The 15,916-nt window shown below is 39.3% G+C and overlaps 1 protein-coding gene across 1 annotated transcript in view; it reads left to right on the top strand.

Moving 5' to 3' along the window:
- Positions 1-1,698: 1,698 nt before the first annotated feature.
- Positions 1,699-15,916, top strand: part of ccdc180 (coiled-coil domain containing 180) — a 54,377-nt gene continuing 40,159 nt past the window's right edge. The window contains 12 exon segments of the mRNA XM_048236034.1: positions 1,699-1,912; positions 8,229-8,392; positions 8,967-9,049; positions 10,575-10,684; positions 10,831-10,959; positions 11,870-11,980; positions 12,078-12,102; positions 12,105-12,172; positions 13,462-13,625; positions 14,243-14,362; positions 15,583-15,662; positions 15,778-15,866. Of these exon segments, the coding sequence (XP_048091991.1) occupies positions 1,853-1,912; positions 8,229-8,392; positions 8,967-9,049; positions 10,575-10,684; positions 10,831-10,959; positions 11,870-11,980; positions 12,078-12,102; positions 12,105-12,172; positions 13,462-13,625; positions 14,243-14,362; positions 15,583-15,662; positions 15,778-15,866 (1,203 nt within the window). The 5' untranslated portion in view covers positions 1,699-1,852.

The following is a 15,916-nucleotide window of genomic DNA, read 5'->3' as shown; positions in this document are numbered from 1 at the left end:
ATGTCAAAGATTTAGGATTTTTAGAGCAGTTTTGAGCAGCCAGTTGAAATGAGTAGAACAGACAGGTTTGTAGGCTACATAACTTTCAATATTTATTAGATAGATGGATACTTTATTGATCCCCAAAGGGAAAATCAAGATATTGCACATCGACAGACCTATGGTTGACTTCAGCCTGTGTCATAGGTTTTTGTTGTGAGGCAGAAAGATCTAGCTTTTGCTGCTTTTTGGACTTTGCTCCGAGTCCTTCTCTGCTAGTGGATGGCGAACTATCATCTGTGGAGGAGGTATCGGTGTGTTAGGCCACTAGCTAAATGCATGTGTGAGATGCTTCATTAAATTAGAGTTGCTTACAACGGATGTCGACAAAGTCTTCGCTCCTGGACATAATGTACACATTACATGCACGTTCTTGCCTTGATGAATTTGAAATAGTGCTTATACCTCCACCTTGAAAAGGCCAACTTTTCGGATTGCTCCTGACCTCTGCTGTTTCGTCGAATCTCTATTTTAGCGGTTGCGTGTGTGTGCGGCACGTCTGCTGGCAGGTGTGTAAAAACACTGGCTCTGATTGGCTTTGATGAAACATGACTCTGCCTTAGCCAATCATAATCGCTTACGTCGTTATCAACCCACCTCCTCACTAGCTGTGAACCAGGGTGCGTTCGATTACACAGTTCATATTACACCGTCCAGTAACGTTAACGGCGTGAAAAAATGTAATTAGTTAGATTACACCGTTAGTGAAAAATAACCAAACACTGGGTATTCCAAACACTAAATAATAAATAAATACATAACACACATATTTCTGTTTTCCAGCAACATATTAGGAAGCATATATAGGCCATTTTACAGCATTGTACAATATATTCAATGAAATACCAACATGCTGCATTAAATGGATCCATAATCCATACATACTGAGCACTGCTGGTTGGGAAATATTGTTGAAATAAACTTTGCAGGGATGTGATGTAGGCCTACTGTTTAATACATGGGATCACAAGAGTGGCTCCCAATCAGACGTTTCAGCGATTTCGCTCAGAAATCTCAAAGGCATCGAGGCGCCTGTCCCATACTCAAGTTTTTTTGGTGAATGCAGTAATCTTATTTGCTAGGTGAGGTATGTGCTTGTCTTTGCCTTGTAACTGGACATTTAACATTAACTCTAAGATATATCAAATATATCGCTAAGATAGGCCAGCTTCGTCAAGAAATGTTCATTAGTGAATGTTCTTGCAGATTCAAACATGCGCTCTTCCTCCAAGAAGAGGCGACTCGGAGCTCAAACACGCGCGACAGCACTTTACCTCGGGAAAGCCACCTTGCCTCGCTGTGAAACAGTACAGCCTTTTGGTCAGCTCCCATCTCTTCGCAAAGTGCGGAGAATAGACGCGCTTTTAAGGGCCGGGTTTTGATGAAATTCACCACTCTCACAACAACGTTAAAAATATCATGTAGGTCGGACTAAGCTGCCTTAACACGGGCGCTTCTCTGTGAATAACACAGTGCGTCCATTGCGCATGCTACCTGGGCCCAGGCCCAGGCTACAAATAAAAAAATAAATTAAAAATTCCTGTTTTTCACGTCAGTTGGCGCCCCACCTGGCATGTCTCCGCGACCCAGTAGTGGGCATTACAAACTTTGGAGGGAAACCACGTGCTTCACTGTGTCTGGCTACAAAGTCAGCGTCGACATGGCAACGAGTATACACTGCGAATAGACATTTGCAAATCGGGCAAGTACATGAGGACCCCACAAACTGTTAGCTCATTAACCTCATGATCAAATTACTCTAATATGACAAGTCATCTCTTGTGGGAATTTGGATATCGGATAACGTTAGATTATGGCCGAAACCCGGGTCATCCCGAGTGGAGAAGTGTACCGGCAGATGTTTGATGCGCAGGTAAGTTTAGGTTAACGTTAGCATGACTTGCAAGTTACGTTAAATTGTATGAACCTTAAACTGTATACAGTCTATTATGAACTTATAGCATTCAGCTATATTATAAAGAGTATAGCATTATCTTTCTAGGTAATTCGGCTGCCTGAAAAAATGCATTTTGCTATTAGAATGTGCTAATGTTCGACACTATCTCTAGTGTGCGAGGACGTCGACTGTTCTGCCACCTGGTGAATTTCCTCATGAAACAGCTGTTAACGATACACGTCTAGAATTAGTAGGCCTACTCGTGGGTTTCATGCGGTCCCTTTCCACAGGTGTATAAAATCAAGCACCAGATTATGAATGCAGACTGCATTGTGCTTGATTAATAAACCTGTGGAAAGGGACCTGATGAAACCCTTGGATAGCCTAGTATTAGTACACAGCAAAAAATAAAGTCTAACCAAGTGTTATTAATCTTATATTAAGATCCAAAAAATCTATTTTGTATTGTTTTTAGTTTGAAGAGACTGTACTAAATTGTCCTAATGTGGGACACCTAGCTCCGGTGGGTGTGGCTCTTCCCCAAACGATGAATGTCAGTGAAACTGCAGGACAGACAAAGCTGTATGGGTCCTGTAATCAAAATTGGATGCGGATTTAATGTGTTGCCCACACATTGTAGCCTAGGCCTAATATAGCCTCATTTTGACTTATTAGAACACTGAATTATTTTAATTTCTCTTATCATGACAAATTTACTCAACGCACTGGCAGAAAAAAATGCTTGTTTTCAGGACGAGACGTCTTGAAAGAAATCAAACTCCTCTTAAAGTTAAATGATTTTAGGAGAAATAATGTTTGTTTTTGCATTTGCCTTGGTTAATAATTCAGGACATGTATAACGTAAATGTAATTTCACATTTGCAACCAAATGCCTGATTGGCTGTCCTATCTTTTCAACACAAAGCCTAAAATGCATCGACTTCTGTCAGTATAGGCCTACCACAAGTTAATTTAATTTCAATTCAATGAAAAATATGATTTTTAAATAGATTAAAATTGCCATTATCGGGAGTTGTTCACAGCTTCCCCCCACTATGCCTGGGCCTCTTGGCTTTCTGCCGGTGGAAAGACATTGATGGGAAGCCTAATTATTTAAGCTTACTTCATTTATTTATTCTCTCGTCGTTGATTAGCTCATCATCCCAGGTGTCTGAGTGAAACATAAGTGTAATATCGTATGCTAGACTAGTATCACACTGAAAGGAGATTGTAGGTAGGCATGGCCATGCTGCATACTTCCTGCATCATCTTTAATTTAATGTTTGCTCTAGCTTGACTCCTTTTTATGGATTTGATTCTGACTCTGTGTTGGCAGACCTGATAACGTGCGACATCTCACACAATGACACGTGTGACACTGAAACCAATGTCATGCTCAAACATATTTTATTTGCTGTTTATTTGGCTTCAAGGTAAAACATCAAAAATAGCTGTCACTTGTGAAAACACACAGATACATGTCTTGAAAAATAATCTGTGAATCTGTAAGAAAGAATCTATAATAATGTCATTACTCTCAGGTCTGCCTACTTCAGAACACCTTTTTTCACCATTGCTGCCACTTCTGCCAAAGCCTTCAGTCTCTCCATCTCCAGTCTCCGAATCAGTGTGGCTTTCTTTCTGTCTTCATCCCTCATCTCTTTTTTCTCTTTCTTTGTTTTCTGCCTGTCCATCTCCAGTTGTTTTACTTCTTTCTCTTTCCTTTTCTCAGTCGCTTTTTGTCTGTTGGTCTTTTTCTTCCGCTTCATTGAGGTCTCCATTGCTGCCTTTGAACCATCATTTGGCTGATTTTTGCCCATGTCTAATTAAAGGATTATAACACATGAAGTCATCAAATGATTTGTGCACGCATTGGCATGCCATGACAGTATGTATCCTGAACAACATATAACACGTTTTTACACGGTTATCGTAATCACTGGAGGGGTGGCACTCTGTATGTGAGGCTCAAATAAAGTTCCTATCCTTTTCCAAGTGTCTCTGGGAAATAGGGGGTCTACAGTAACATTGCAAATGAAACAGAAAACTGAAATTCAGCAGTGGATCGATAATGTTAATAATACTGTGTGAAGACAACTCAAACAATAATCTTTGAGGTTACCTTGTAATGGTGGCAAACACTTCTGTGTCCCATTTCCCACAATGGGAGAGAGGTGATCTGTGTGAGAGTGAAATGAATGGTGAATATACACTCCATGTGTTTTTCAGGCATAGCTTGAAATAATCTGTGAGGTTACCTTGTAAGGGTGGCAAACACTTTGCTTTCACATTTCCCACAATGGGAGAGAGGTGATCTGTGTAAGAAAATGAATGTAAATATAGACTATGTGTGTTTTTAAGGCATAGATTTATTTAGATTTATTTAGATACATTTTCTCAGAGTTGTCAGTAATTACCTCCGTGTAAAATAGAGTGACTTTCTTTGGAGTTCTGAGTTCTGAGTGTTCTCTGAGTTTGCCTGAGCTGTCGTTTCCATGGCCACAAGTGGACAGGTTTCCAGCACTCTTCTTCCATCTCCATGGCTTTGCTCCTCACCACTGTTTTTGTACGTCTCACTGGCAAGGCCCTGCCACTTTTCATCAGTCTTTCTGTCATCATGCATGTTCAGCTTTTCTTTCAGCAAGTTCATTTGAACGTTGGGGTCCAGCATTCCGTTTGGTTCCTCACTTCCTCTCTCTTGGCGTTCTCTTGCCCTCCAAGTCTCCATTTCCTTTTTCTGTGTCCAGTTGTCCGTCTCCAGTTCTCTCTTCCTTTGAAGGAGTTTCTCATTCATTGTCTTAAACGATTCAATCTCCTGTTGACTCAGCAGTAGTTGTTCCTTCATTTTACTGTTCATTTCCAGCTCCTTCATTTTAGTGCATTTACCCATCTCTCTCTCTTGGAGTTCTCTTGCCCTTCAAGTCTCCATTTGTTGTTTCTGTCTCCAGTTTTCCATTTCCAGTTTGCTCATTCTTTGAAGCAGTTTGTCATTCATCTTCTGAAATGATACAATCTGCTGTTGACTCAACAACCGTTGTTCCCTCTTTATTATTTGAATTTCCAGTGCCCTTCCTTGTTTCTGTGTCCAGTTTTCGGTCTCCAGTTTTCTCAACCTTTGAATCAGTTTCTCATTCATCCTCTGAAAGGATGCAATTTCTTTCATTTTAATATTAATTTCTACTTCCCTTTCCCTCCAAGCCTTCCAATTTTCTTAACCTCTGAGACATCTCCTCATTAATGGAGTGAAGGGAGGTTATCTGCTGTCCAGATACCTGCTCCAACATTTTCACCTTCCGTTCCAGCTCCATCATGTTGGATTGATGGATGCGTTCTGTCTCTCTCCTAGTCTCCATGTCCTGTTTGAGTTGCTGGTTTTCTCTCTCCAGCTCCAACATGTTTGATTGATGGATGCGTTCTGTCTCTCTCCTAGTCTCCATGTCCTGTTTGAGTTGCTGGTTTTCTCTCTCCAGCTCCATCATGTTTGATTGATGGATGCGTTCTGTCTCTCTCCTAGTCTCCATGTCCTGTTTGAGTTGCTGGTTTTCTCTCTCCAGCTGTCTCATCCTCTGAGTCAGGTTCTCCATCTGAACCAACTCCATCCGCTTTTGACATAACAGTAGGCCTATGGGATCCTCAACTTTTATCTTTTCCAGCTCTTCCTTTTGGAGTTCCCTCCCTACTTTCTCCAGTGAGGAGATATCCACCAGTGCAGCTGTTTTATTTTGGAGCATTCTCCTGAGTTAGTTATAGTTTATATTGTTTGTACCGTTTAAAATGTCATTTTTGAAGATTTACAATGTATCCATCACACCACAAACACCACAAATTGCACATAAAACAAACTAAACAAACCTGTCACCAACTCATGAAATGGAAAGATTTTTTTTTTACCTTACCTTAATATTCCAGAGAAGTCAGAGATCAATTTTGGCTAATTCTGTCAAATTTCAAAACAGTATAATGTTTGACAATGCTGCTAAATGTAATTAAAATGAATTAAATACATTTTGAAGAGAGCTAATGAAGCTACTTACCTGGGCCCAGTTTCCCGATAACGAAGGAGACACGCTCTTACGAGGGTTTTCTACGATTCATCTTACGATCATTCGTTTGGTTTTTCCGACTGTTTCCCGAACATGCTCAGAAGGGTGAACGCGTGCACTGCTCTTAAGATGCTCTTAAGGGGAGCTGTCCACGTTAATAGTTCTGAAATATCCTCTGATTTGACGGTGATGTCAGGTGACTGCACGTCACAGCTATAGGCCTACCATTTAAACTTCGGATCTACACAATAATTCACATCAATACGAAAATAGAAACACTTTGACATCTGCATGTAAGTATCCCAAGTAGGTTATATACCACACAGAGACATAAATAATTGTAATTATTTTAAGATTAGATTGTTGCACCATGCAATAATTTTTCGCGGTGTCAAGAACACGTTTGAAGATAAGAAAGAAGTCGAGTAAGAAAGAGAGGAAATGTGTAGGCTTAGATTTTGATGCAGTAGGCTACAGACTAAACCACATGTTGCTTTCTCTGCTTTTTACCTCATAGGCCTAATAAAATATAGCCTTCACTTAGCAAAGATAATGTCAAACTATTCTGGCAACGTCTCGTTTAATAACTTGATTGCATTTTTGTCTGCTTTTCATCACATTATTATGACCATTAAATGTAGGCTATTTTGCACGCTAAAATCTGATTCATCACAGGTAAACACAATAAAGAATGGGAACGTAAGTTGGATTATGTATTCTAAATTGTAATTCCTCTGTATGTCCTGTTGGTGACCTCAGTGAGAAGTACTGTTAAGACGCTCTTAGCCGGTAACGAGTACTCTGGAGCACTCGTAGATCTACGAGTGTTTTCACGACGCTCTTAAGCTACGATGGTTTCAGGAAACAGTCGGCAAATCTTAAGACGTTCGTAAGAGGGACTTTACGATGCTCTTAGGCTTAAGATGCTTTCGGGGAAGTGGGCCCTGTGCTGTATGTATGTATTCTGAAGTGATTTTGTATTTTGGTCCTCTGCACTTACAAGGTAGAATAAGCATGATGTCATAATAGCAGCATTATTGTGATGTCATTACTTAAGCATGCAGAAAGATCTTATATTAGAAACACATCATTCATACAATACCAGTCATTGAATTGTGCTAGTATTTTGGATTTAGAGATTTTAATCACTGAAAAACAGGTATTTGATAGCACAGTGATGTAATGACTTATCACAAGTCATGACATGACATCATCAAGCATGAGTGTGAGTAAATTCTGAAACGCGTCAGTAATTCAAAAAGCATACACACAGACATACACATAAAAAAACATTTTAGCTTTTGAAATATTTTAACAAACACCCTAAGGGTGCGAGCTTGACAGCGTATTTTGTAGACAGTCAGGCCGTAGTTAATTAATCAAAGATAGATCAGAATCTTCACACTGGTTGCAAGTGATTGGTTTATTCAATTTTACTTCACAGGAGAGGTCTCGCACATTTTAGAGCTTCCAAGCTTCCCACTGCCTATACAGTGCTGTGCTTAAGTTAAGAACCCATGCTTAAGTTGACTAAAAAAAGGAATAAAAATCTTTTGGAAATTGATCTTAATGCCTTAATTAAAAAATGAGGAAAAATCCAACCTTTAAGGACACCAATTATCTTTGTGAATGAATCATGAATCATAAATAAATACATGTTATTATTTAAAATACATTGGGAATAAGTAGGGAACCCCCTATGGTAAATTCCCATTGAGGCAGGCAGATTTTTATTTTTAATGTCCAGTTATTTCATGGATTCAGGATACTATGGATCCTGATAAATTTCCCTTGGCCTTTGGAATTAATATAGCCCCACCCTTCACCATACCTAGAGATTGGCATGGTTTTATTTCAGTTAGCTTAATAGCTGGTTTGATCTGCATTGAGAGATGATCTAATGGAAAGCACCCCATGCCAATTTCTAGATATGGTGAAGGGTATGCAGTGATGTGGGGCTATTTTAATTATTTTAATTCAAAATTCTGTTTTTCATGTTGTACTTGAACACATTAAGAACTTGTCATTTGAACTTGTCTGCTTGTTCCTGTAGCCAGGACAGGAAATGTTCCCATCCATGAATGAACAAAACATACTATAATTAAGCAACTTCAGATATTAGAATTTGATAATTATTTGACACTGGATATTTTTGTGAATTCAGTTGAACAAAAGAGTTTAGGTGACCTTACATTTACAAAAGTTTGAGAGAAAGTCTGACATTACACCAATCTCCACAAATGTTGTAGGTCCAGCTGTCTTTGTCTCTTCATGATGGACGAAGCAAACGTGCTGCCAGTGGAGGATTTTACCTGAATTGTGATGGCCAAGAGGGTCAAGAGGTCCACCCTGGAGCGCTGCGGACCAGGGTTGAGACGGAATGTTCGACGTGGTCCGAAGACACCACTGCACGGTGAAATATCTATGATGACGAACTTATTGAGTTCACAGATACACCATGTTATATCTGACCAATAGCCTTACGTTTCTGAATGAATGAATGCTCAATTATTAATGCAGCATTTCCAGCTACAATAGCCATCTACAAAATTGATATTGTATACACTTATTCACTGACAAGTTTCTTTGCCTACAAATGCCTTTCATGAGGCCCATTCATTTCAGAATGTTTCTCCAACATGCTTATGATTTTATTTACCCTTATTGATGATGATATGAATTCTCTCTTCCTAACGGTAAGCAGATATAACTAGTTGAATATGATGTGATGTATTTAGCTAGAATAAGTACCAACAGTAGGCTAAGTCATAGCCTTCACATGGTCTCTGTCACCATAATTAGTTTGTACTATGGATACAACATCTCATCTCAGCACCTTGCAAAAACATTCAAAACTCTTGAAAGTCATCACCATTGTCTGATTCACCAGAGATACCTGTTTGTGGAAATATCCCTGTGACAAATATGACCTTTTGTCTGTTTTAACTTCCTTTATTTAAATGTTATGCTGTCTTTTTTTTTCTTAGGGCACAGCCATTCTCAGGTGGCACGACAATACACAAAAATCATCAAATGATAAAGGAGATCCGTGGTCTACCAGATAATGTTGGTATGTTCTCAGATCTTTCTGTTTGCATATCTATGTTTCTTTGTTCAACATGACCACTGCTAGCAGTGTGTGTCTATATACATGTAGGTTTTGTCATCTTTTTAAAGTTGCTCTAAGCGATGGCATGCGTTTTTAGGCTAAAACATTTTATGTCACTTACTGCAAATATCACCTAACCAACCGCTAGCTGTCTGTGTCCTGAATACTCTGTAAAAAAACGTGATCTCTGTGGACAGCCCAGGCTCCAAAAATGGCAACAAAAACAACCTGGGCAAACCTAGCCCATAAAAACCTAACAAACTGTTCTAGCAGATCACAGATGAGATGTGCGTTTAGGAGAGTTTCAATTGCACGGGAGGGAGGGGGAGGGAGGAAGTAGCAAGCTGGCTCTCTGTTTTGTTTGAAAGTCAACAGAAGTGACGTTACCCAGCATCGCTTAAAGCACCTTTAAGGTGCTATGTGGAGTTGAATATCAATAGAATGTGAGGAAACAACTGTTTTGACATAATGTTAACATCAAAAACACCCATACTGTTCCCCAGATAAATTAGCAGGTAAGCCAGTTAGCACTGGGCCGATTTTCTTGTAACACCTCTTTGTACCATGTATGGTATTGTATTAATAAAATGCACTTCATTGTAAGAGTAATGTGTTGGTACGTTCAAGACTATTCGAATCCCACAGAACTCCACATAGCACCAATAAGAGATTTTCAGTCGATGACATGCTTATATGTAGCCCTGCAAGGCCTTGCTTATATGTAGCCCTGCAAGGCCTTGACTCTGCATGGTGAAGTCAGGTACGCCCAGATAAGCAAATAAGATTTGCACCTACTTGGGCCTAATAACTCCCAACAACATTTTTGAAAGATAACATTAAGGGATTGGCATGCAGATAAAAGGTCTTGTAATCGTTCCAAGTGTGTTGAATGAGCTTATGATCCAAAGCATACAACCTCACTTGTCAAACATGGTGGAGGTAATCATGGTGCAAAATGTCTGCAAATATAGCAGGGTCACTGGTGATGATGTAACTGATGATAAAAGTAGCAGGATCAGAGTTTTCTCAATTTGTTTTTTTTCTGAAATCTCTTTTTTGGATTGGATTGCTAAAATTGATTGCCAATGTGGAAATTGGTTTGCCCAACATTGACATATTTCTGTTTTTTTGTTTGTTTGTTTTTTTTGTGTGTGAAAAAGGCTTGTTAAATCTACTCTCCTCCAAAAGCAAATGTCAGTCATCTAATTCAGTATCTTGACATTTATCAAACTTTCTAGCTGTCCTGACAGTAAACAATTTAGCACACGGTTTCTCTCATGTTTTGTCTTCAAACAGTATTAAGAGAAAAGTTAATAGAAAATAAGAGTATATTGATGTATGAGGCCCATTGTGTCCTCTGAAATGTTGTTCATTTCTCATTTCACCTCTCATAATCATGTTGTCAATTTGTATATGTTGACATCTCAGATAGGTTGACTTTTAAAAAATAAATAATTTGTTCATAATTATGACAAAATGTTCACAGATGCTGAGGTAAAGGGTTCAGATATTATTGAACGCCTCAGGAAGAAAAAACTAAAGGATCACACAGAGGCTGTTGCTCAGTTGCATCAGGATCTTTCTGCGATAAGTGTGGTATGGATTGTGTTATTTAAGCCATCCTATTTTTTTTAAATGGAAGACATTCATGATGTTACTCTCTTCATATTGTTTACAACTGTATGTTTAAATGCTGGACAGTGATTACATTTGTGAGTACATTTTCATGCTGTGCTTTTCAGAAATATGAACTCTGCATCAAACAACAAGCAGAGAATACTATGTCTCAGCTTGTAAAATATGATGACATTGTTGAGAGTCTCATGGGAAAGCTTGATAGTGCATCCGATTCTGAAAGCTTTAGCAACCAGGTAATCAAGTATATGATGTTTATTATATACATTTTGTATAGATGTTTTTTGACTAAGAATGGTATTGAAAAGAGGAAATCCATCAATTCATAGTCTTAGAGTTATTTTATTGTAATGATATAAAATCTGCATATTGGACAGACTACAGAGTCCTCTTTCCAGTAGCTGAAGGCTAGGAGATTCCTTAGGAGATTCTTTAGTATCCTTTAGTATCCTTAGGAGAGTCCATGTAAGTATAATATGAGTTTACTCTTTTGATCCCGTGAGGGAAATTTGGTCTCCGCATTTATCCCAATCCGTGAATTAGTGAAACACACTCAGCTTGCTGAGTGTGCACAGTGAACAGACAGTGAGGTGAAGTACACGCTAATCCCGGCGCAGTGAGCTGCCTGCAACAACAGCGGCGCTCAGGGAGCACTGAAGGGTTAGGTGCCTTGCTCAAGGGCACTTCAGCCGTGCGTACTGGTCGGGGTTCGAACCGGCAACCCTCCGGTTACAAGTCCGAAGCGCTAACCAGTAGGCCACGGCTGCCCCTGTAGGTAGTCAATTAGAATTATCCAAGCTAACCATGACCGATCACAGTAAAGGGGAAAGGGAGGAGCTCAACTGCACCTACCTTTATAGCCTACTGATATAACCAATGATGCGGGTCCATCATTGCACATTTCTCTTTAAAATTGGAAAGTTAAATAGGGTTCAGTGAATTTTACTGCCTTGCCTCTCAGTGGTGATGTTGAAGTGATTCAACTGAAAAATAACCCATATGTGTTTGTAGTTATGTTAACATACTTGAAAATTAAGTTATCAGATTTTATGAAGAATAAAGTCATATAAGAGGTTGTTCACTGGAAACAAGACACACAAATACACATTTTTATAAACTGAGTGAGGTCTAACACTATTTTTGCAGGACTTTCATATGCTCTGGGACTTGGTCAGCCAGGAATCAGCCAACAGGAGGGAGTGGATTAGGAAACTAGATGAAAATCTTGAAAAACTAATTTCAGAGAGAACAGCTGTGGTATGATGAAAACATGAATAAGTAGGTTCCTATCAGCTCTGTCCTTATTATTACCATGATAATAAAGATTTTTTTTTTTTTTTTTTTTTTTGTCCAGATTTCAACATTGCTCAGAAAATACACTCAGAACTTGAAAAATTCAGCTATGTCTTGCCTTGTGATGTTCATCGACTAATGGACAGTGAAGCCATGGTATGTAGCCTTTACTTTATTCAGTTTAGACTGTTTCAGTGGCTGTACATAATGTCTCTGATCCTTAAGGGCCAGGGCCTGCTTTCCCGAAAGCATCATAAGCCTAAGAAGGTTGTAAAGTCCCTCTTACGAAGATTTGCGGACTGTTTCCCGAAACCATAGTTGCTTAATGAAAACATTAAGCGTCATGAAAACACTCATAGATCTACAAGTGATCCTGAGTACCGGTAATCAGATTTTAGCGTACAAAATAGCATGCTTAATAATGTGATTAAAATGGATGAAAATGTATGAAATGAGACGTTGCCAGAATAGTTTGCAATTATCTTTGTCAAAGTGTAGGCTGTCTTTTATTACACTTATGAGGTAAAAGCAAAGAAACGAACATGTGGTTTAGTCTGTGCTGTGTAAAAAACCTAAGCCTATGTTATTTAAGCTACACATTTCCTCACAATACTCAACCTCTTTCTCATCTCCAAACGTCTTCTTCAGTGACACCCCAAACCACTATGGAGGCAACACACACAGTGGGGCACTCACACTCACAAGTAGCAAAGAACAGACACGGCAGATGTGCTGAATAGCCATACATCATGCAACAGACATGAAAACAGTGCAACAATCTAATCTTAAATAATTAATATTTATGTCTCTGTGTGGTATATAGCCTGCTGGGGATGTTTACATGCAGATGCCAAAGTTTTTCTATTTTCGTATTGAAGTGAATTAGCCTAATGTAGCCTAGGCTAAATCCGAAGTTTAAGTAGCTGTGACGTGCGGTCACCTGACATTATCAAATTGGAGGATATTTCAGAACTATTAACTTGGACAGCTCCCCTTAAGATCATCTTAAGAGCAGTGCACGTGTGTTCACGCTACAACCATGTTCGGGAAACAAACAAACAATCTTAAGATGAATCGTAGAAAAACCTTGTAAGTGTGTGTATCCATCGTTATTGGGAAACCGGGCCAGGGACCTGAGAGACCGAGAATGAGCTTCTTCCACCAGGCCATAAGGGCTATGACCACTTTAAATGACCATTCAGCACCTAAACTAACATAGTTTTTCTTATTTTTTACATAGTTGTTGCAACCCTCATTCCACTGTTGTTTTACTTGTATAATCACACATATGACATACATATCTTGAATCCTGGAATATGTAAAGCTAAGTAGTAGCAGTCACTTTAGTTATGCACATCAAATTATGCCATATGTAGACTGTTCTTTTCACAATGTGAAGTTTAAGTTCAACTTAACACAGGTAGATCTTTCTATGTACTCCTCAGATGATAAATCAGGCAGTGCTGTCTAATAGAAGGGCTGTGGCCAAACTGATGTTGAACCTGATGGAGGAGGACCTGCAGAAAGAGGCACTCCATCGGTTTCGATGGGAGGACAAACTGAAAGACTGGAAAAGAATCAAGGTCCTTGCTGCAGTCCAGAGATTCAAGTAAGTTTGTCACAAAACAACAAAATTCTATTGACATTTCTGTGTAAAATCACTGAAAAGTGGCACTGACACAAGAACATGAACAAGTATCAAGAACAAGTATCAAATTCAAATCAAATTTTGAGTCAAGCCAAGCCTACAGGCTCTGTTTCATTTCCTTATGGTAGCCTACTCTAAGCAAGTTTAGTTATTGCCTGAGTTGCAAAGAAATATGCAAATACTCGAATTGGCTACTGTATTTTAACGCTAATGAATGGCTATTACATTATTGATATTCCATCAGAAATGCATGTTAATAAATAATATGCCTAAATATTGTTATAATCATAAATATATGTATTGTTCTTAGCTTCTATCAACACAGAGACAATAAGAGAATGATAGTCTAATATAACAATGTCCAAACTAAAATGTTAAAGCCAAGTCAAAAAGTCGAGCTTAGAACTGAAGAAATGTATCTGTATTGCACACACTATTGTTTTGCAAGTAAAATAACCCTGATTACAGTCCACTCACTCTGGCTTATTTTTTTAAAAATCCCTTTAATCCCAGTTTTCACAATATTGTTATTGTATAATATTATTGTTGGAATATTTACCATTTTTCTCCATATTCAGGGATCTTATGAACAATCCAGACTTAAAGCGCTCTAAGGACATTGTGGCCACATTGGAGATTTTGCAGGAGTCACAGGCACAGTACAATAAGGAGAGGGCCTCTGTCCTACAGGCAATCAAGTAAGAGTGTATAATTGACGTGACTTTCAAACAATGTGATACGCTACCGTGCTTACACACATTGCGTTCCGTTACCGCATGCCAGTGGGTGTTCCCGACGGGCAGGGGTGTGTAGCCTACTATGCAAATGCCTTGAAGTAGGCCTAAAACCGTAATTCGATTGGCTGGTGCCTTCTGTTGGTCTCTATCGGTGCAGCAGAAGTTTAACTTTTTGACTTGGGCGACGGGCGCAACGCAACACAACAGACCCACAATTCAATTCAGCAACGGATGACGTAAGCCCATGTTAAGTGAATGAGATGCGTCTCCAGCACTGCACTGCACTGCACGCAACTGTGTGTAACAGTGCTGATCCACTAGTACTACACGACATACGCATGGTGTCTCTGCCTCCCCTCGTCCAGTCGTGTGTGGGCGTTTCGTTTAAAATCTAGACCAATGTCCAGCACCAACGAGACAGCTGCTGCCCTGGTGGCATCCATGTTCTTCCCAAAAAGACTACAAACCCCAGCGTTCGCGCTAGCAACTAATTCGTACATGTTGTACGGGTGGGCGTACGATGATTTACGAGTCTAATGGAAAGGGTCATAAGGCTACGCTCACGTCCTTAAAGTGGCAGGCAGTCAATTAGACTTACACACCACCAATGTAATGACATTAAAGGTTGTATCAGCGATTTCAGGCCAAAAAAAGACCCAAACATAAATGATCTCATTCATCTAATCTTTCCTAACGATCCGGTAGCTGCCTGCCCCTTAATACAAACTATGCAAGCCATTTCGAAATCTTGTTTTATTTAAACTACTCAATGCAATCTCAAATCCTCACCAGAAACACCAACAGTCAATATATTTCTCCAAATACTTTGTTTGTTTGTTTTATGGACTACTAGGTGGTCGTGGAAGAGATCGTTAAAACATTTATTTGTCTTGTAAGCAGAACGTTGTGGTAGAACAAAGGACCTACAACCTTGTGCTTTCATTGGATAGTCGCGACGCATTCAACGGATTCATTTGCATAAAGATGGGCATCGGCCAGCAATTTGTCATTTTTTCAAATGAAGCGCAGCCTTCCCAGAATGCTTTGCGGATTTGCATAGCTACCGTCGGGAACACCCACTGGCATGCGTTGACGGAACGCAACTGTGTGTGGGAGCCGTGAAGCACCGTACACCACATCAAATGTTTTACTGAAACAACTTTCATTGCCGTGTTTTGCAGAACTTTGACACCACCAAATTGCTCCAAGTCCTTGATAACGGCGTGGTATTCCAATTTATCTGCAGTAAATGATAAAATAGGTCTGAACCTTACCCTAACATTACCATAGCATACAAATATTGTAAGGTTTTGTTATTTATTTATTTATTTATTTATTTATTTAATATTGCCTTATAACTATATGTTCCTCCACAGACTGCATGCATATTGACACAATTAAGAAATTGCAGAGCTACTATGAAAACATCTGGCAGAACTGCCTAGCAGAGGTGGAGCACTTCAAGGTATTTTTTATCGTTTTGCATTTTTGGTGTGCTTTTGGTTAAGTTGTTAG

The sequence above is a fragment of the Alosa alosa genome, chromosome 24, assembly GCF_017589495.1.
Source record: "Alosa alosa isolate M-15738 ecotype Scorff River chromosome 24, AALO_Geno_1.1, whole genome shotgun sequence".
Classification (NCBI taxonomy): domain Eukaryota; kingdom Metazoa; phylum Chordata; class Actinopteri; order Clupeiformes; family Clupeidae; genus Alosa; species Alosa alosa.
The sequence above is the reverse complement of the archived record's forward strand: the minus strand, read 5'-3'. Positions and strand labels throughout refer to the sequence as shown.